The 20,697-nt window shown below is 50.9% G+C and overlaps 4 protein-coding genes across 11 annotated transcripts in view; 2 read left to right on the forward strand and 2 right to left on the reverse strand.

Moving 5' to 3' along the window:
• Positions 1-76: 76 nt before the first annotated feature.
• Positions 77-2,623, forward strand: MRTO4 (MRT4 homolog, ribosome maturation factor). The gene is made up of 8 exons (XM_051637549.1): positions 77-145; positions 220-278; positions 352-455; positions 550-631; positions 1,197-1,264; positions 1,387-1,538; positions 1,684-1,760; positions 2,339-2,623. Exons 1-8 carry the CDS (start codon positions 118-120, stop codon positions 2,480-2,482), a joined length of 714 nt encoding a protein of 237 aa, XP_051493509.1. The 5' UTR covers positions 77-117; the 3' UTR covers positions 2,483-2,623.
• Positions 2,624-3,103: 480 nt separating this feature from the next.
• On the reverse strand, positions 3,104-7,551 carry AKR7A2 (aldo-keto reductase family 7 member A2). The gene is made up of 7 exons (XM_051637545.1): positions 7,320-7,551; positions 6,430-6,617; positions 5,811-5,915; positions 4,863-4,959; positions 4,663-4,762; positions 4,208-4,337; positions 3,104-3,602 (listed from the first exon to the last, which is right to left on the reverse strand). Exons 1-7 carry the CDS (start codon positions 7,516-7,518, stop codon positions 3,441-3,443), a joined length of 981 nt encoding a protein of 326 aa, XP_051493505.1. The 5' UTR covers positions 7,519-7,551; the 3' UTR covers positions 3,104-3,440.
• Positions 7,552-7,611: 60 nt separating this feature from the next.
• SLC66A1 (solute carrier family 66 member 1) lies at positions 7,612-12,967 on the forward strand. Of its 4 annotated transcripts, none has more exons than XM_051637536.1 (8): positions 7,612-7,747; positions 8,159-8,377; positions 9,056-9,185; positions 9,758-9,845; positions 10,926-11,080; positions 11,302-11,394; positions 11,787-11,972; positions 12,298-12,967. In XM_051637536.1, exons 1-8 carry the CDS (start codon positions 7,635-7,637, stop codon positions 12,394-12,396), a joined length of 1,083 nt encoding a protein of 360 aa, XP_051493496.1. In that variant the 5' UTR covers positions 7,612-7,634; the 3' UTR covers positions 12,397-12,967. The 4 variants fall into 4 exon arrangements, with proteins under 4 accessions (XP_051493496.1, XP_051493497.1, XP_051493498.1 ...); XM_051637537.1 differs by having other exon boundaries at positions 11,787-11,904; positions 12,326-12,967; XM_051637538.1 differs by having other exon boundaries at positions 7,654-7,906.
• A 2,698-nt stretch (positions 12,968-15,665) lies between these two features.
• CAPZB (capping actin protein of muscle Z-line subunit beta) overlaps positions 15,666-20,697 on the reverse strand; it is a 73,222-nt gene continuing 68,190 nt past the window's right edge. For 3 of the 5 annotated variants that reach the window (XM_051637544.1, XM_051637540.1, XM_051637543.1), the window contains 3 exons: positions 19,498-19,574; positions 18,175-18,287; positions 15,830-15,924 (listed from right to left, as the gene is read on the reverse strand). In XM_051637544.1, coding sequence (XP_051493504.1) covers positions 18,185-18,287; positions 19,498-19,574 — 180 coding nt within the window. In that variant the 3' untranslated portion in view covers positions 15,830-15,924; positions 18,175-18,184. Of the gene's footprint in view, positions 15,925-18,174; positions 18,288-19,497; positions 19,575-20,697 lie in introns of all 5 variants that reach the window. The other 2 variants (XM_051637541.1, XM_051637542.1) reach the window with 2 other exon arrangements.

The following is a 20,697-nucleotide window of genomic DNA, read 5'->3' on the forward strand; positions in this document are numbered from 1 at the left end:
GCGGAAAACCCGTGTGAGAGCGGCGGAGCGCGGGCAGGCAGTGCGCGGGGCAGCCCGCCGGTAGCACCCAGCGGCCCGCGCGGGGCGGCGGGGGCCTCGAAGCACGGCCCGGCAGCCATGCCCAAGTCCAAGCGGGACCGCAAGGGTGAGCGCCCCGGGCCGGGCCCTGCTCCCCCGGGCTCCGGCCCCGCTCTAACGCCCTCTCTTCGCTCCCCGCAGTCTCCCTGACGCGGACGCCTCGGAAGGGGTTGGAGGCCAAGCAGGCGCTGATCGCTGAGGTGAGTACGGCCCCACTCCCCCGGCCCCGCTCCCGCTCCCGCTCCCCCTGCCCCGCTGATCGCTGCCTCGCAGCTGCGGAAATGCGTGGACACCTACAAGTACATCTTCGTCTTCTCTGTCGCCAACATGAGGAACAACAAGCTGAAGGACGTGAGGAACGCCTGGAAGCACAGCAGGTGAGAGGGGGCGGCCGCGGGGGGAGCGCGGCCGCCGCCTCCTCCTCTTTCTTCTCTCCCTTCTACTCCTTCTACTGCTTCTACTCCTTCCCAGGATCTTCTTCGGGAAGAACAAGGTGATGATGGTGGCGCTGGGACGTGAGCCGAGCAGCGAGTACAAGGAGAACCTGCACAAGGTGGGGTCTTTTGAGAGCATCGAGTCCAACTGGCAAAGCCATTGCCAACATGTCCCTCAGCACCATCTCCAGGGCTTGGAAACCCCTCCAGGGATGGGGACTCCACTCTGGGCAGCCTGGGCTAGGCCCTGACAACCCTTTCCAGGAAGGAATTGTTCCCAAGATCAAACCTGAACCTCCCCAGGCACAACTTGAGACTGTTTTCTCTTGTCCCATCACTCATTCCTGGGGAGCAGAGCCCGACCCCCCTGGCTCCAACCTCCTCTCAGGCAGCTGCAGAGCCAGCAGGTCTCCCCTCACCTCCTGGTCTCCAGGCTGGACACCCCCAGCTCCCTCAGCTGCTCCTGCTCAGACTTGTGCTCCAGCCCCTTCCCCAGCTCCCTTGCCCTTCCCTGGACACGCTCCAGCCCATGTCCTTCTTGTCCTGAGGGGCCCAGACCTGACCCCAGGATTTGAGGTGTCCCCTCCCCAGTGCCAATCCCTGTTCTATTTATGACACAAGCCAGGATGCTGGTCAACCAACACCCCCAGATCCTTTCCCAGCTGCTCTTCCCCTTTTTTACAGGTCAGCAAACACCTGAAGGGTGAAGTTGGTCTCCTGTTCACCAACCGCACTAAGGATGAGGTGGATGAGTAAGTCCATGACTGCGCTTTGGAAACCCCCAGAGTGTGTTTTTTCCCCATCAACTACACCCTGATGTTCCCTTGGAAGCAGTGATGGTGTCTCACAGCTCAGGCTCTCCTCTCTGTCTCAGGTGGTTCTCCAAATTCACAGAGGTGGACTTTGCCCGGGCAGGGAACAAGGCACTCTACGGGGTGAGCCTGGACATGGGGCCCCTGGAGCAGTTCCCACACTCCATGGAACCGCAGTTAAGGCAGCTGGGATTGCCAACTGCCCTGAAGAAAGGTAGGTGAGCTGGGGGGGGAAGGTCAGCTTTGGTTTCCATCTGCACAGGTTCTTACCTGCAGAATTTAGGTTTGGATAGGCAGCTTTGATCTCCCACATCCTGGTGGGATTATCTGAGTTATTCCAAGACTTTCTGTCCCTGCAGGAGTGGTGACACTGCTTTCAGATTATGAAGTCTGCAAGGAAGGGGATGTTCTCACCCCTGAACAAGCCCGTGTGCTGGTGAGTCGTGTTGTCACACAAGTGTCGGTGCCAGCCCAAGTTTCCCCTGATAAGAAATCATTAACTGTTTCTTTAATTGGCTGGAGGGTGGGAGTTCTCAGACAACACCAGTCATTGGGTGCAGCAAACATCCTTAGGCATTCCCAACCCAAGTGCTAGAACTGCAGGAATTGTTTTATATATCACAGAATGGGTTGGGAGAGACCTTGAAGATCATCTAGATCCACCCCCCAGCATGGGCAGGGACACCTCCCACCAGCCCAGGCTGCTCCAAGCCCCATCCAACCTGCCCTTCAACACTGCCAGGGATGGGGCAGCCACAGCTTCCCTGGGCAACCTGGGCCAGGGTCTCACCACCCTCACAGCAAAGAATTTCCTCCTCATGTCCAGCCTAAATCTCCTTTTCCAGTTTTAACCCATCACCCCTTGTCCTCTCACTACAAGCCCTTGTAAAAACCCCTTTTGGCTCCTGCTTTGCTGCTGGTTCCCATCAGGAAGCCATACTTGCTGTCACTGTTTTTGCCAGGCTGGACCTGGAGACCTTACACCAGGAATGACAGATTTGTGTCCTTTCCTAGAAACTCTTTGGCTATGAGATGGCAGAGTTTAAAGTCACCTTGAAGTTTCTGTGGAATTCTGAGACAGGAGAATTCCAGAAGCTTGTGGGAGACTCAGCAGAGGAGGAGGAAGAGGAGGATGATGATGACATCAATGAGGACTAGCAGCAGTCCTTGTACATGGACACCTGACAGTTCTACTCTATTTTAGAGACAATGAGGAGGGTTTCCCCTTCCCCACTGGCACACAGAGGACAAAATATGTTTTTATGAATTATGATTTTTTTATATAAATCTATAGATAAACCTTGTGGCTGCTGCCTGGTACTGCTAAGAGCACCCCAGGATCTAAGGAAGTGCCACCTTCAACATGGCATCATGCAGCTTATACACAGCACTGGGGAATCAGAATCATGGAATAGTTTGTATTGGGGGGGACCTTAAAGCTCATCTAGTTCCAACCCCCCTGCATGGGCAGGGACACCTCCCACCAGACCAGGTTGCTCCAAGCCCCATCCAACCTGCCCTTCAACACTGCCAGGGATGGGGCAGCCACAGCTTCCCTGGGCAACCCGGGCCAGGGTTTCACCACCTTCATAGTGAAGAATTTCCTCCTCATGTCCAACCTCAATCTCCCCTCTTCCAGTTTTAATTCATCACCCCTTGTCCTCTTAATACACACCCCGAGGGTTTGTTCTTCTGATAGAAGATTCAGAAAAACTCAAAAGCCACCAAGCACTGGCAAGGAGATGCCAGCCAGGCTATAGCCACAGTTAAGAAATAGGGTCTGTGTTAAAAAAGGCTTTATTCTTGTACCTGGTTATTTAAGACCATATTAAAGCAGGACTGGGGCCTTCATCCCATTATGTGTCCATTTTCCCCAATTAAAGTTTCAATCACAATGTGCTGGAGGACCAGGAGGGGAGGCAGGATAAGACATGACCAACGGGCCAAGGGCTGCCAGCAGGTCCTTCAAAGCTTCATCAATACAGGAAAAAAAAATCACAACCCATTTGCAGGTCAATCAAAGGGGCAGGGCGGGCAAGTGCTCCTGTGCCTGGGGAATCTCGTGCACGATTATCCAGCCCCCGTGATCCCGGATTTCCTGTCCCTACCCCAGTCTCTAGCGGAAGTAGTTGGGGCAGTCATGTGCTGTCAGGTTCCAGGCTTGATCAAACGCCTCCACCACAGCTGGGTGCAGAGGACCCTCTTCACTGTAGTCAAGGTTCTGCTCGAGCTGCTCCAAATTGGACATCCCAATGATCACTGCATCTCCAAGAGAACCCTGGAAAGCAGTAAGAGGAGCTGCTGATCCCCGAAGAAACCCAGGGCACCTCCCCAGCCACTGCAGGCCAGACTAAATGTTCCTTTCCAGGGAAGGAATATCCAGTGACTCCTGGATGTTTAAACAACTGACACCACAAAGTTCTTCACACAGGCCAGAACATCTCCCAAGTCACATCAGCTCCTCAAAAGCCTTATGGGGGTCTAGGGGAACATTGTAGGGAGGTGGGGAATATAACCATTAATTTCCTCATCCAATTAAAAGCAAAGTAATCTCCTTGCAGGGAAGCTGACTGGGAAGCCAAGATCCCAGTAACTGACATTTAAAAACCTCCATTTCTGCCAATCCCATTGGCGTTCCTGCTCTACCATGGGGGATGGAGATCCTTTCCAACCCTGACAACTCTAGGAATGCAGGATATGGTGGGGAAACGCAGAGCTTGCTCCCAGTGCCCGGCAGGCGGAGGCCGTACAGGAATATTCACTTTGGAATCCCACAAGTCCAGGGAATACTAAGAGGTTAAAAGCTGTCTGGATGCAGACATTCCCCTGTTCCTGTGCTGCAACAGCTGCCTGGAGCTGGTGCTGCCCAGGCCAAGCCCTCACCTGCAGCTTGGAGTGGTTGTACAACCAGCGCAGTGCCGCGCAGGCCGGGCTGGGCGCGTTGGAGCCGTACGCCTCTTTCAGAGCTCTTTCTATGAGAGCAATTCCTTCAAAATTGTGCTTCTTCCAGTATCTGCAAGGAAAGAAATCACTCTTACTGCCCTGGGGACCTTTAGGAAACTGTATGTCTACATTCCAATTAAGTATGAGAGGCTTTCAGGAAGCCTCTTACAAGTTCTGTAGCCTCTGAGGACTTGTGCAATGCCCCTGGGGAAGCTGAGCCTCAGACTCACTCTGCAAAGCTCAGCCAGGAGCTGCAGCCCCAACCACATGTGCCAACACAATCACTGCACAAGCTCTGGTCAATTCTGCTTCCTCTCAGCTGATTATTAATGTGGTTTGTTTTATCTAGCCACTCCTGCTGCATCTCCAGGCTCATCCCTCAGCTCAAAACCTACCTGTCCCTGTAGGCTTGTGCCCAGTCATTCCCAAAGAACCTCCCAGTGGGCTGACGTGTGTCTTTGTCCTCGTACTTGTACTTGCCAGTCAGCAGCCCTCCTGCAAAGAGTCAGCAGCACCTTTAGGGCTGGGCTGGCTCTTCCACAGCCCCCCTCTCATGTGTTTTTGTCTCAAAGTCTCTCCCCATCCCTGCCTGTACCTGCCAGAGGGTTGTAGGCGTAGAAGCGCAGCCCGTGGTGCCTCAGGCAGGGGAGCAGCTCAGCCTCCACCTGCCGGGTGGTTGCGTTGTACATTCCCTGCACAAAAACAAGGGAGACAACTTCAAAAGCCAGAATGTTCCACCTGGAATTGCCTTTTCCCCATCCTTCCCTGTCAACACTCCTACCCAGAAGAGTGGCTGCAGGTCACACAAGGTCACTGTTGGCTTAGGGTCTGTTTGAAAGGGTTGCAAGCGATGCAAAAACCGTTCAGTTCCACATCAGGGAGTCACTGGCCCAAGCAACAAACAACTCAGCTGATTCCAACAAGTGATCTCAGCTTCCTCAGCACGTGTGCCTTGAGAAGACTTCCCAGACAACTAGTTCTGGGCTCCCCAGTTCAAGAGAGAGAAGGAACTACTAGAGAGAGTCCAGCTGAGGCAACAAAGATGACTGGGGGATTAGAGCATCTCCCTGATGAGGAAAGGCTGAGAGAGCTGGGACTGTTCAGCCTGGAGAGGAGAAGGCTGAGGGGAGACCTTATTAGTACCTGTGAGTATCTAAGGTTGGTGCAAGGAGGATGGAGCCACTGTTCAGTAGTTCCCAGTGACAAGACAAGGGGGAACAGGCATGAGCTGGAAGAATGGAAGTTCCATTGAAATAGGAGGAAACTCCTTTACTGTGAGCGTGACAGAGCCCTGGGACAGGCTGCCCAGGGAGGCTGTGAAGTCCCCTTCTCTGGAGACATTCAAATCCCCCCTGTGCTCTGGGTGATCCTGCTTTAGTGGGGAAGTTGGACTAGATGATCTCTAGAGGCTCTTTCCAACCCTGACAATTCTGTCAAGTCCAGCAGCTTCCCTCCCTGTGCTGCTCTGACCTGAAGCCTCATATTCTTTTGGCTTGATTCCCTGCAGCCCCCAGGTAAGATCTGCTGGGCTCCCCTCCCTCACCTGGTACACAGTTGGCATCACCCAGTTGTTGTATTTGCAGATGGTGCAGATTTCAGCAACCTCCCATGATGCATAGTTTGAGAGACCAAGTTCTTTAAACTTTCCCTGCAGAGGAATAAAATGATATTCAGTTCCAGGTTTTTAAAGTGCATTTGTATCTAGACAGTTTGAGATGCACACAGGTGAAAGGACAAACTCTCAATTTTATCCCAGAATTCTTTCCTCACCCCTGTTCACCTCTACTACAGGACTATGACATAACACCTGACAAAAATATTTCCCACTTTCTGTTCATTTTGAATTCCCACTTAAATGGCACTACTAGATTAATACAATTCAGGAATTCTTCACCCACTGCCAGTACGAATCTCAGCCTAGTCAGTTAAAAACAACTGAAAGCAAAGTTCAGGTGTTCTAATGTTTCTGAGAACAAAGTGCAGCACAAGAATATGCAATGAAGCATCAACTGTTTGACTTTGACCTTGTCACCCCTTGTCCCCTCTTCCTGGTGTTGTGCAAGCCCAGAGAGCTGCAGACAGACACAACAAGCTGCCCTGGTTTAAAAAGAGTGATGAGTGGGAATCACAAGATGGTTGAGGGCTGGCCTTTCCCACTTTACTTCTTTGTGCAGCTCATTGCAGGCATGCAGAGTCTCCTCCACTGGGGTCCCATGGTCAGGAGCATGGAGGTAGAACAGCTCCACACTTGTCCTCTTCAGCCTCTCCAGGGATGTGTCCAGCTGTGACCTCACACTCTCAGGCTTCAGTGTCTTCCCATCCCATGGGTTGGCCTTGGTAGCAATTTCCACTGGCAGAGTGAAAGAAAGAATGAACAGGGATGTTTCCACCTCCAGTAAGGGAATGGAGATAAGGGGTGTCTCAGGGAAGGCCCCCATTTCCCTGCAAACCATGTCAGCCTAGCAGGGTAGAACCCCTTCTCCTTAGGGACTGCAGGTCTGCCCTGGAGCGGGGGACCCTTCTTCTCCAGACCCAAGGGTCAGCACTAGCAGGGGAGTCCCTTCTTCTCAGGGACAGCATCAGCCTGGCAAGGAAAACCCTCTTCCTCCAGTCCTAGGAAAGTCCTGTCTCACCAGGGGCACCATCAGCCTGGCGGGGAAAGCCCCACCTTCTCAGGGAACTGGCTTGGAAGAAGTCACTTCTCTTCAGGGAGGGTGTCAAGCCTGGCAGAGACTTTTCTCCTCAGGGAACAGGCCCAGAGGGTCCCTTCACCTCAAGGAGGGTGTCAAGCCTGGCAGAGGAGACCCTTCTCCTCAGGGAACAGGCTCAGAACATCCCTTCTCCTCAGGGAGGGCGTCGGCCTAGCAGAGACCTTTCTTCTCAGGGACTAGGCCTGGCCAAAGTCTCTTCTCTTCAGGGACAGCGTCAGCCTGGCAGGGGAGACCCTTCCCCTCAGGGAACCAGCCCCGAGGAAGTCCCTTCTCCTGACGGACGCCGTCCCCCAGACAGGGGACACCCCTCCGCCCCCGACCCGCCCTCCCCTCGGCCATACCGGGCTCGGTGCCGCCATCCAGCAGCGCGCCCAAGATCCGTTCGGACTCTCCCCCCGCGTACATGTAGGCGGTGTCGAGGCGGCGTTGCCCCCGGCGCAGGAAGGCGCGGAGCAGCGCGGCGCTGGCCTCGGGCCCCGCGCGCCGCCCCAGCTCCATGGCGCCCAGCACCGTCCCGGGCCGCGCGCCCCGCGCCGCCATCGCTGCCCCGCACTGCGCGTGCGCGGGGCTCGGGGGCGCGCGCGGCTTGTTCCCTCGCTGCGCGTGCGCGGGGCTCGGGGGCGCGCACCCACCCCGCCCTCTGAGGCAACCCGCGCATGCGCAGAAGCGGCCGCGGCCCCGGACCTGGCGCCCCCGAAATTCGGCGGTTTTGCGGAAAAAACACATTGACTTTCCTGAAGATCAGCTTGGCAGAAAAACCCCACCACAGGTTCTAAAGAAAAAATGCAGGAGGTTTGCGGATAAACCCCGTCATTTCCCCGAAAGTTTGGTCAAAACCCCAACTCCGTTTTGGGGGGAAAAACGCCAAGATTCGGAAAAATCGGGAGACTTGTGAGGGAAACCCGGCAAGTTCCTGAAGAAGGAGAGGGTTTGTAGAAAAAAAAAAAAATCAGCGAAAGAAACCGCAGGGTTTGGAGGAGGGCGCGGCGGGGCCGGGGGGTCCCTTCCCGGGGCCGGGCCCGCCAGGCCTTTCCGGCGGGATCAGCCCACGGGATGCGAAATGAAGGCTGGGAAAGGTGTATCAACCCAGTAGTTTTATTTGTGAGCATATTCCTGAGGCGGATCCGGTTTTCCCCAGTGTTACTTTTCTGTTTTCCTCACGTTACTGCGTTTCCCGCAGCGTTATCCCAGCAGCTGGGCTGCCGGGCGCTAGATCCGCATCCTTCCCCATGGACGTGAGGCGCTGGAGGAGGCTCCCAGCTGGGAATGTTTCTGACTGTCCCAACGGATCCCGTTGGGTGATGGATTTGTTCAACGAATGTGCCCAGGACGGTTGGGACATCACCAGTGTCATCCTGGGGCTGGTTTCCATCTTCTGCTTTGCAGCTGCCTCTTTTCCGTAAGTCTCACTCCCAAAACCCCTAACCCAGCCCCTTCCTCCCTTGGGACAAAAAACAAAACTCTAAAAAAATCAAATTTCAAGAGCCAACTATTAAAATCTCCCTGGAAAAAAACAAGCCTGGGCTGGGAAAATTTGGGTTGAACAAGAGGAGAGGGAGCCCCAAAAACCTTGTCTGTTATTATATTGTTAATTATTGTGCTTGGCAGCTGTAGTAACCCACGTAAGCCAACTGCAATGCAGTGAATGCAGGTCATACGTGCAGGAGAAATGTTTCCAGGAGTGCTGGCCTTCTGGGAAGTGCTGGGACAGCACTAGCAGAGGGGGACAGGGGGACACATGCTCTGTCTCAGTGTATCATGACATTATTTTGTAACCAGAGAGGGAATTTCTGCAACTGGTGCCCTGTCATGGCTGTTTTCTGTCCTCACACGAGGGATGGGTCACAAGGGCTTGAGCCCAGCAGGTTGCTGAGAGCATCCAGAAGGTCTCTCCCCTCTCACAGGGGGGCAGTTTGCCAAAAGTTTTGCTTTTCCTCTGCTCCAAGTGCTTTTGGGCTGGTGGTAATTGCAAAATGATCTAGGTGTGAGCAAGAGGGAAACCTGGGGATGGTTCCCAGGTACTGCTGCACCAGCTGGGGGTGATGGTTTTTGTCTCTGCCCAACTCTCCTTCTGCAGGCAGTTTTACCAGGCCTGCAAAACAGGCATCATGGACCGGGCTCTCTCCATCTATTTCCTGCTGGGATGGCTGGGTGGAGACCTCCTCAACCTCATTGGTTCCTTCTTGGCTGATCAGTTGCCACTGCAGGTACTGACCAACTCGCTGGGGCTGCTCTCAAACACCTCAAAATCCAGGAAGGAGGGATGGGCACTGCTTAGCCCAGCACCAGGAACCAGAGACCCAAACTGCCCTGGGATGTTCCCTTCTGCCCCAGGGATGCTCTCTTTTCCCCTGGGATGCAATGCTGTGCCCCAGGATGCTAGCTCATAGAATCATGGAATGGTTTGGGTTGGAGGGACCTTAAAGATCATCTAATCCAACCCCCCTGCATGGGCAGGGACACCTCCCACCAGCCCAGGCTGCTCCAAGCCCCATCCAACCTGCCCTTCAACACTGCCAGGGATGGGGCAGCCACAGCTTCCCTGGGCAACCTGGGCCAGGGTCTCACCACCCTCACACTAAACAATTTCCTCCTCATGTCCAACCTAAATCTTCCCCTCTTCCAGTTTTAATCCATTCCCCCTTGTCCTCTCCCTTGCTGCCCTTGTCCCAAGTCCCTTCCCAGCTTTCCTGGAGCCCCTTCAGGCACTGGAAGGATCATGCTGGATACCAGCTGGAAGCCCTTCTGCAGGTAGGACCACCTGCCCTTCTCCCCACAGGTTTACACAGCTGTTTACTACGTGCTGGCAGACCTGGTGATGCTGTCTCTCTACTGCTACTACAAAGTGAAGAACCAGGCTGGAGGACGTGAGTTGGGGTTACAAGGGCCACAGGACCCTGCACTCAACTCTTTGGGGCTAGTTTGTCCCTGGCTGTGGAGCCAGGAGGGGAAGCAATCCCTGGGGCCATGGATCAGGGCGGAGATGCTTTGCATTGATGCAGCTGTTAAATGCCTCTGATTTCTGGTTTGTTTTTCCTTGGATACCTTGAGCACCCATGAAAACCACAGTAAATAGCCACCAGCCATGCCTGGGGCTTCTGCAAACTGCCATGTGCAGTGTCTGGGTTGAAAATAACCCCCTTGTGGGTTGTGTAAGTACAGGAAGAAATTACTTACCCACAGCTCTGCAGTGATTCCATCTGGGAGCTGGGAACCACAGCCAGATCTCTTGCCTTTCAGGCCAGCCCTGGAGGGGAAGGGGGTGAGGTTTTCTGCCTGGTTTGGGGTCACTGCTACTCTGGCAATGAATGGCAGCCTTGACACCACGGAGGAGTTTCCCCCTGTTCAAATGGAGTAAAAAGGGAACCTGAAACAGTTCTCACAAGGCTTAAACAGCACCTTATGAGGATAGCCCACCTATCAGCATAGCAGCTTTCTGTGGAGCACAGACACCCCTTTGGACCCTACTAACTATTTAACTTATTAAAGCCATTTGAACTTCTTAGTAAACTGATTGAGATTTGGCCCCACAAGTGTACAGATTTATTAATGCTGCAGAGCTTGTTTACAGACCATAATACCAGTTGTGTTGTTAAAGCAGGGCTTGGTCTGGCAGGGATTTGAACGTGCACTGTTGTGAGTTAAGGTGGTGAAAAGCTTCTAGATGGGAGGGATGATTTTTCAGAGCCCTGAACCCAAAGAAACCCAAAGTGCTCTGGGGCTGCTGAGATAGGAGCAGTTTCCTCCCTGATAACTTACAAATTGCCTGTATCACTGAGAGATAAAACACCCACAGCAGCTCTTGCCTGAGTGTTGTTGGTGCTGGCTGGCTGCCACAGAGATAAGGGGGAGCCTGAAGGTCTTGTCTTCACCCAGAGGGGTCCTGGCCCCAGGAAGGGCTGTGGGAGGAGCCCCTCCTCCTCACAAACCTGTTTGATTCTCCACAGTCTCTGCCCCCATCAATGCAGCCTTCGCCTTCCTTTCCTTGGGGACAGTGTCCACTGTCTCCTTCCTGGGCAGAGATGCTGCCACAGCCCAGGACCTGGTGATGTTTAAAGGGAGGTCTCTGCTCTCCACACACATGGATGGGCTTGGGTCAAAGGTGAGCAGGTTCTTAAATTGAGGTGATGGGGGTGGGGAGAGAAGATAAACTTGCCCTGCTGGACCAGTGTGATCCCACATAGGGCTCAGCAGGGAGGGGGATGGCTGGGGGAAGCAAAGGCTGGGGGTTTGGCCCTGCTGCCTCCTCACATGGAGTTGTGGTAAAGGTGGTGAGATGTCCCTGAAAACCCAGGGGCTGCTCACGGCCCCCTTGCCTTGCAGCCCTTCAGCAGGAGGGAGGTTGTTGGCTTCACCATCGGCTCCATCTCCTCGGTGCTGTACCTGTGCTCCCGCCTGCCCCAGATCTACACTAACGTAAGTGTGTGGGCAGGGGGGAGTGGGAGCCTGGTCCTGGGGGCCTCCTGGGGTCCTGAGATTCCAAATGGAAGAGGGGTGGTGGGGATCATCTTCCTCCTCCTTGCTCTGAGGCCCCAGTTCCCCATCTCTGATCATAAGAGACTATTTTTCTGTATTTCCACTCCAAACGCCTGACTCATTTTTCTCCCTTCCCTTTAACAAACCAGTATTGTGAGGGTGGGGCTTTCATTTTGTCTTTATGTACAAGCAAAAGGGGAACTCCAGTGCTCTTGGAATTAAGTCACCACCATTTTTCTTCTCTTTTTTTGGAGGGAAGGTGATTACTAACTTTCTAGTGAGATTTCAGAGAGCTACACCCAAGATCCTCTCTCTGGCCCCTCTATTTCCAGTACAAGAGGAAATCCACCACTGGTGTCTCCTATTCCCTCTTTGCCCTGGTGATGCTGGGAAATTTGCTCTACGGCCTTAGTGTCTTGCTGAAGAACCCTGATCCAGGGCAAGATGAAGGTGACTATGTTCTGCACCACCTCCCCTGGCTGGTGGGCAGCCTGGGTGTCCTTTCCCTCGATGTGGTTGTATCCTTCTCTGTGAGGGTGGTGAGACCCTGGCCCAGGTTGCCCAGGGAAGCTGTGGCTGCCCCATCCCTGGCAGTGTTGAAGGGCAGGATGGATGGGGCTTGGAGCAACCTGGTCTGGTGGGAGGTGTCCCTGCCCATGCAGGGGGGTGGATCTAGATGGTCTTTAAGGTCTCTCCCAACTCAAACCATTCCATGGTTCTGTGATTATTTGCTTTAAGCTTGTCTGGTTTCCACCTCTCCTGGCACAAACTGCACTTTTTTGGGTGGTGAGACCCCACGTTGACCCACCCTTGCTTGCATGAGGAGCCTTAACCTCTGCTCAGATCTCCTTCCAGTTCCTTGCTTATCTAGGAGGAAGACCCAGCACCCATGAAGAGAGGGATGGTCTTCTGGGGGAGCAGAGGGACAGCCTGGAGTGTTGACCAAGGGACCTGCCCCAGAGGGACAACAGGAGGATGCAGACAAGGATTCTTAATGCCTTAATGAACCTTAATGCTGGGGAAACTGGCCCCTCCATCCTGGTGGCTCCTGGGAGAAGAGGACCAGAGCCAGCAGGTGACACATTGTGCTGCTGAGACACTTAAGCCCAGCCAGGTGGCAGAGGATGGTACTGAAAGCTTGTGCCTCTTTCATACCAAGTGATGCTACTGGGATAAACTGGAATTACTTGATACCTCAGAAGGTTGCTCTTCACTGCTCTTACACCCCAGAGCTGAGCCCAGTCCCTCCTGCTTTACCTGCTGCCTCAGGTGACCTGGAGCTTCTCCAGGGCTGGCAAACATCCCCCTCAGGGGAGGGGACAGAGATGACCAACCTGCCACAAACACAAGCACCACTTACCTCTGTGGGCCTCACATCTTCTCCTTCTGGAAGATCTGGTGGTGACTGGCACGAGTTCAGAAGGAAGGAGCAGTGTAACCAAAGTGTTTTGGTCGACAAATACCTATTTTAATCAGCACAGCTCACACGTCTATAAAACAAGTCCTAGCCCCACATGCCTCCTTTGGTTTTATTTTGCTGGTTCTTCTGGCAGCTCCTGCCTCTTTCTCAGTGCATCTCCTAGTCCTCATTTATCCTAACTTCTCATCTTTTGCCACACATTTTAATAGCATGGGCTTCTCAGGGAAGCTGCTCCATTGTTTTCTGGTCAGTGGAGGAGGCAGCTACCCAGACAGAAGATGGTGCCTCTCTGCTTAGTCTGGTTTTCAGTGCTGTCCTCTCTCATTGAGGAACTTATCCCCAGTTTGATGACTTTATCCCCAGCACGGTGGCTCCTTGACTGCAGGACAAGAAGCAGCAGTGGTTTGGGAAAAGCCACATCCTGGCCAGGAGAACTGCGTTTGGGCAGGCAGGGGAGAGCTCACTGGACAAAGAAAAGGAAAATCAACCAGAGCTGCAGCCCCTCAAGAAAAAAAAAAAAAATCACAATTTTCCTTTAAAAACAACAACTTTACTTTTCCTGCAGTCACTCTTAGTTCTTTTTGTTCCCATTTTCTCCGTCTCCAACTGCTTTCCTGCTACCCAGCACTTCCCCACTGCCCACCCTCACACCACCACATTCCATCCCCCTTTTAACTCTGTTACCACCCATTTACAATTCCTCTGCTAGTCCCATGACATTTGTCCTTCCCAAGGCAGTCACTCTCTTCCCTCCTTTGTCCTCCCACCAAGGAAGCCAAGCCATAACTCCATGATTCCCCAGCTCAGCCTAGATATGTGGGATGGGACTCAGATTGCCCAATGTCCATCAGACTGCAACAGCACATGGAGTAACTACAAGCTGTGCCAGTATTTGGAGCTGTCCCATGGTTTTGGGAAGAAAAGGATATTTTTCAGGCTCTTTTGGGCCCCCTGAACAAAGCTGGTGGGTTTTTCATTCCATTCATTCATAATCCTTCCCTTCCAGACTAAGGGGTGATGGGGCTGCTTCCCTCCTCCTCAAGCCAGCAAGATTTCCCTTGCTGTCTTTCCCTAGGAATTGCAGGAGAACAATTCACATCCAATACCAATACAATCCATGAGCAGATTCCTAGCAAAGTAGAAAGCACAGCTTCATTAAACCTCAAAATACCTGTTAATTAGAAATGAAGAGCCCAGGGCTTGGTTTTCTTCAAGGAATGTGTTTTAACTTGGTCTGACATTTTCTAGGGGAAGGCACCAGGGGTTTAGCAAGAGCTGGATCTGCTGAGCTGACCTAGGGCAGGGGGACAGGATGGGATCTGCCAAAGACCTTCCTCATGGAAATGAAGGTTCATGGCACTAGATAACAATTAGAGCATGTTCATCAAGATGAATGCCAACAGGCTCCATTTGCATAGGTTCACCCAAAGGCTGACTCCAAGGGCTAAGAGCAGGCAGAGCCCAGCAGGGATTTGCCTTCTGTTTCACCAGGATGAAGGGTTTGTTAAACTCAGAGCACATTGAAGGAGGTGTTGGAACTGAAGCTGTGCAAGGTCCCTCTGACCACCAAGGGTTTAAAGAACCTGGACAAGGTTCACAAATCCCACAGGGACCAAGCAGAGGAGCTTTTGGCTGAGCATCCACAGTTGGAACCACCACCTCAAACTACCTAGTGAACCAAAATGCCTCTTCTCTGCCCATCCCCGTGCTTGAACACAAGTTCCCCCCCAGACTGATTTTAACACACCCAGGAAAGCTGGACTAACCCTTCTCCTCCAAGAACATCTTGCTCCATGTCTGCTGGATGCCTGCAGCAGCAATACCAGCAGTGGGATGCCCACATCCCAGTGCTAGCATCTTGGAAGTACAGCAGGCTGGTGAGTAAGAAGGCTCCACAGGTGAAGAGCAGCTGTACCTCACACCTTACAACAATCTGGATGTGAGAAAAAAAAAAAAGAGGTTGTTTTTTTTCCTTTAGCTACAGTCCAGCAGCTCTTTGGATGAGGGACCTGGTCAGGGTTTGACTTTTTTTAAGTCCACATCTACCCACCTCCAGCCAGAGCCACCAGTTCCAGTTGTTAGGAAGGAAATCATTTATAGCACAATCCCAAAGTAATGCTGCAGGAAAGAGAGAAACAAGGACACCAACCACACACTTTTTCCTGGGATTTTTTATTTATTTTTTGTTGTTGTTTTAGTCTTTTTTTATTATTCTTTCTTTTTTTGGTCTTTTTTTAAATTTTTAGTATGGAGGCTCCAGAATCAAGATGTAAATTCAATTTAAGCTTTACAAAAAAGAAAAAAAAAAAATCAAAACAAAACCCCCTTTTTGCATTCCATAAAAATTGACAGAAAAGCACCTGGGAACCAGGCCTAGAGAAGAGCAGAACTTTCAGCAGGTCTCCTAATCAAGGTCTCCTTGCAAATCTGGTTTAGTCAGTATAGTACAACACCAAGGAACACCCTCTCTCTTCCCTCCCTCCCACCAGCCAATCCCCCTGTTCCCAGCCCCCAAACACACATGGAATAGATTCTTTTAGGTTTGTTTTTTTTTTTCCAGTTCTTCCTCTTTCACACACCACAGTATTTAATAAATTCTTGTTTTACATTTTTTACACCAATGTAACAAAAGGCAGGAGGGGGGTGGGGGAGAGGAAAAGACAAAATGATGCATATAAATGGGGAAGGTGGAAGAAAAGGGGTGGGGAAAAAAATACATGGACTTCTACAGACATCAGCTAAGGTCTCAAAATAGTAAAATGCGGTGCAAAGTAGGCCTCAAGAGACTGAAAAAGTTTGTACAGCTTTATTCATGGGGAGGAGACGGAATTGCGTGGAGAGCTCTGAATGCAAGTGGTGACTGGACATAACAGAAAAGGGCAAGAGGGGAACAGGGGGATGAGTTTTTCTAAGAAAGGAATCTAACGAGTGCATGGCATGTCTTGTTAGCATGGAGAGGGTTTTAACTTTGCTGCTTTCTCTTCAAAGCCTCCACCAGGTCGTTTTTAAGAGCTTCTTGTTTTGATTTGTCTGCAAAAGTCTGCACAGACCTGTGGGGGAAGAAGGAAACGCAAGTCAGAGGGGAGAGGGTGTTTTGAAGGGGTCTTCTGGTGTGTGGGTCAGTAGGAAGGAGAAGCACCTCAACCCAGGCTTAGAGGAACCAAAACTCAGCTTGCCTGTTTTAATATGGAAAGCAGAAGGGAAAGTGAACATTTCAGTGAGTAGTTGAAAGCAAAAGACACACTTCCCCAGCAGCTCCACTCAGCCTCCAGCTGCAGGAGGGAAATTCCCAGGTTTTCTGGAAAAACCCTGGTGTCCCACCAGCAAGGGGTGTTAGTGCTCTCTCTCTCCAAACAACCAGGATGGGAAGGCAAAGAAAATCCAACCTCTAACCCAGGAACATGGAAAGGGAGCTGGGAGAGCTCCTGAACCTTTTGGCAGACTGTTCACCCAGAGGTGAGCAGCTGTGGCAAAACCTCCCTCCAGCACATTGACCAGTGGGAAAAGCTGCCAGAGTTTCTGATCTCAAATTTGTTTCTCCAGCTTGGTCCTCACCTAGAGTGATTAGGGGATCAAAGGAGCCACAGAACAGAGGTACTGTCAGTGAGATGATCGTTTTCCATTTTGCTAAAAGTTTGGTTATAGAATCACAGACTGGTTTGGGTTGGAAGGGATTTTAAAGAACATCTAGATCCAACCCCCTGCATGGGCAGGGACACCTCCCACCAGCCCAGGCTGCTCCAAGCCCCATCCAACCTGCCCTTCAACACTGCCAGGGATGGGGCAGCCACAGCTTCTCTGGGCAACCTGGGCCAGGGTCTCACCACCCTCACAGCAAAGAATTTCCTCCTCATGTCTCATCTCAGTCTCCCCTCTTCCAGTTTTAATCCATTCCCCCTTGTCCTCTCACTCCCTGCCCTTGTCTGAAGGGCTTTCCTGGAGCCCCTTCAGGCACTGGAAGGTGCTCTAAGCTCTCCCTGGAGCCTTCTCTTCTCCAGGCTGAACACCCCAACTCTCCCAGCCTGTCTCCAGAGCAGAGCTGCTCCAGTCCTTGGATCATCTCTGTGGCCTCCTCTGGACTCTCCAGGAGCTACATGTCCTTCTTACACTGGGAGCTCCAGAAGAAAAGCTACATCTTTTCCTCATCTTGTCCCACTACTCTCTGTGACAGCTGCAGAGGCACAAACCTCCATTTTCAATGGTACAATAAGAGATTCCCAATTTTTTAAAAAGCCCTCTAAAATCTGCCTATCTCTAGAACAACACCACTGGATGTAAGGAGCTGCTAACACAGAGGACTGGTTAAGATGCAGTTTGCTAGGATTTCTCCCCACAAAAACCCTGTTTCACACCCTTTTCAGCACTCAAAGCTACCTGGATGCTGTGTCCTCTCAACAGGACTGCTCTTTGTTTCAAGTTTCCTAACATTTTTCTAACAGAATTTCCATTCTCTTGTCTCTGGAGATTTCCCCTGCTTTAACAAAAATATATACATTTTCTATTTGCATTTGTTAAAGGCTGAAGAAGTGGTTCTCAGCCATTATCAGCAAACTGTGCATTTTCCCCCTTGTCAGCTTAACATGTTTCAGGCAACTTCTGTAACTCCTTATGAATTGGAGTGGAAGGTTCAACTGGGCCAGGGTTAGTCCCTGCCCTGTGTCCCTCAGAGCTCCAGAGAACATCAACAAATCCCTTCAGAGGCTGTTGAGGCCTGAAATGTTTCGGGAGACTGGATTTTAAGCTCCGAGGAAATTCAAGGTAGTCAAATACGGGATGAGTATGTGGGGTGTGCTCACATTTACTCAGAAGTCATGGGAAGTACCAGTCATTTCTGTGCAAAACTGAGAGATTTCTAGGACTTCATTCTTTTCTGCAGGGAGGGCACTAAGATTACAGGGAGTTTTCTCCACTGAAATATTGTACAAGTGATGGTGCCCAAGGAACAGAGTCCCAGGGCTTCTGGATCAAACCTCTCCGAGCTACAGCCACTCTGGGCACACGCCCACGTGCTCCCTTCTTGCTCCCAAGTGCAAAGTACTGAAGTCCTGCCCCATTTCAGAGCATGATATTTCAAAATGGAGGGGGGGGGGAGGGAGAAGGAGTGAAGTAACATTTACAATAGAAACCACAGCATTTAGTTGGCTGCTTGAAGAAATAACCCTCTGGTGAAACACGGCCCAAATGTCACTGATCAGTCTGCGGGAGTTAGGAGTTAGTTCTGGTCTTGGTTATCATGCAGAGGTCTGGGCTGGGTGAGTCCTGGTTTAGTGCTGGTTGTCACACCTCACAGGCAGGGGTACCTGGATTGGTTTAGTTATCAGGCTGGATGTAGATCTGGCGCTGGGTCAAGACTTGAGAAAGCTCCCTCTGCAACTGCTTATACTTTTGGTTGTCGGGGATAGCATCAATAGATCTACAGAGCAGTATGGAAACCAGGGAGGTAAACAGGGAAAAGAACAGTCAGAAGAACTCAGGAACACAGGGCTGGTATTCTGGAAACCACCAGGAGCACACTCAGGAAGAAAAAAGACACACAGGTTAGAAGAAAAGAGGCTGGAGGAAGAGCTGCAGCCAGATGCTGTGTGTGTTCCCAGGACTGAGCAGATCATCTCAGTGGGACCCAGAGCACCACGACTCCAACTGAGCAGTGGGGAGACAAGAGGAAAGAGATTCAATTACAAAAGCTTCAGGGGATGCTCACAAGGAAAAAGACTTATCATATATTTCCTTTCCGTGTTAATAAATGCTTTCTGGCTCAGCCCCTGCACACCAATGAAAACAGCGGCCTGCTATGAAAGTTGGTGCTTGGAAAAGAAACCCCAGAGCAGCTGCCTGCTCAGACACTGTCGACTCCCTCTGCCTGTGCTGTTAAGAAGGCAGCAAAAATACTTAATTAGCACCATTATTCTATCTCCTTTCACATTTCAGTAGGTGAGAGAACAGCAATATACTTCTTTGTGCCATGTGTTTATTCTAGATCATCACACTGTGCTAGGAAGCCTATCTGCAGATTGAAATGAAATTCTTTGGCATCACAGTTCTCTACTTTCCTCTGCCAGCAGAACTACCAGCCTGGGATTCCCACAGAAAGATTCCTGAGCAGAAATGAGCAGGGGTTGTAAAGTACAGTACAATTTCCCTACAGAAAAGCACAGGGAGTTTATTCACCTCATCTCTTCTAGCACAGTAGATTTTGACCAGTTAGTGCTGAAAGAAAGACAATTTAAAACAGAGTCTAAATACCACAAACCATTAATGGCACAACTCAATTATGGGACCAAATAGTAGAAAGAGAAGTCAGAATTTAAGTACAACTTTCAGAACTGTGAAGAATGGAAAATACAAGTTTTGCTAATGGGGCTATTTTCTTCCTGCTGAGGGAAGAAGGGATTAAAACACTGCTTCAAATTTCTACAGTTAAAAGGTAGAAGTGCTTCCTGAACTCCACACAATAAATAATGTTTCCAAAGTGTAGCAAGGTGAATAATTAGGGAGATGAAAAGACTTTGTGTAGGAAAGAGGAGATCCAGCACACAAAAGCAGATCACTGCTGGGCTGGGGACAGCACCACAGGCACCCAGAGGAACACAGGGGGTCCAAGAATCAGGTGGAGAGCCCCTTACCTCAGCCCATTAACGATGTCCTTTGTTTTTCCAAAATAAATCTCATTCAGTGTACTTCTGATTTTGTTTTCCATGTCCTAGAAAGAAAGTGAGAAGCCAGATCTTTAGGCATGTCAGCTGTTTCCTCTTGGCACTCACACTCTTCCATGCTCACCTTGACATACAACACTTGCCACAGCAGGATTCAGCCCAGTGTATTCTTAATTTTTCATGTCTCACAGAAGGCAGTGTGACTCTATCTGCTCTTATCAAAGAAATAAAGGCTCAGCTCTATTCTGTCCTCTCCTCCCCATTAATTCCTCCAGGCCATGACATGACTCTCTGCACCACAAGAGGGCAGGGTCTGTCCAGCTATCGGTTTTCCTGCGGTCAGAAAAGTGAGTTTTCACCCCAACCTTCCTCTGTCATTTCCTGGCACTGCAGGGACTACAAAGTGGCAAGTCAGTCATCAGGCACAACCAAAAGGTCACTAGTTTGGTGCTCATGGGTTCCTTTGTCAGCTGCCAACTCGTTCATTACAGCTGCATGGCAAAGCAGATCTGAGAAAGATCTTGTAATTACGCAATTTTGTAATTTTTTTAATTAGGTCCTTTTTACTGGAGACAAAACTTAGAAAAGGGATCAAAAAAGAAGTACCTGCCTTCCTGTAATTTCAAAGATCCTTAAAAAAAAAAACAAACAAAAAAACAACAACAAAAAGGCAAACCAGTTTATTTAAGTTGATAATTTCCTCCTCTCCTGCCAACCTGGCTAGGAAGATGAAGGAAATCAACACCTTCGTACCTGACCCTGAGAGTGCAATGAAAGACCAAACTCATGTTGCCCCAAAGCCCTTCCCAGTGGTTATGACAACACCACAGCCTTCCCTCATCATGCTGAGTGAATAATTTAGATACATTAAGTCCAGCTGCCATGAAGTCAAATACTAAAACCAATCCTAGTGCATTTAACAAGCACTTAATGCACATTGAACTTTCTGTTCCAGGGACAGTTGTGTGTAACACAACCTGCCTTTAAATCATTCCACTCAAAAGTGACTGTAGAAGCAAACATGGGGTAGGAAACTGTGAATTAGTTCTCAGGGAAGGTTATTGCAGGAGACAAAATGTAGAGTGGCATTGTTGCATCTACAAATGGTTGGAAGTCATGCTAGGAGGAGCACTGAGCAATGTTCACCCTGGATACACTGTAAGTAACTTG

The sequence above is a fragment of the Apus apus genome, chromosome 20, assembly GCF_020740795.1.
Source record: "Apus apus isolate bApuApu2 chromosome 20, bApuApu2.pri.cur, whole genome shotgun sequence".
Classification (NCBI taxonomy): domain Eukaryota; kingdom Metazoa; phylum Chordata; class Aves; order Apodiformes; family Apodidae; genus Apus; species Apus apus.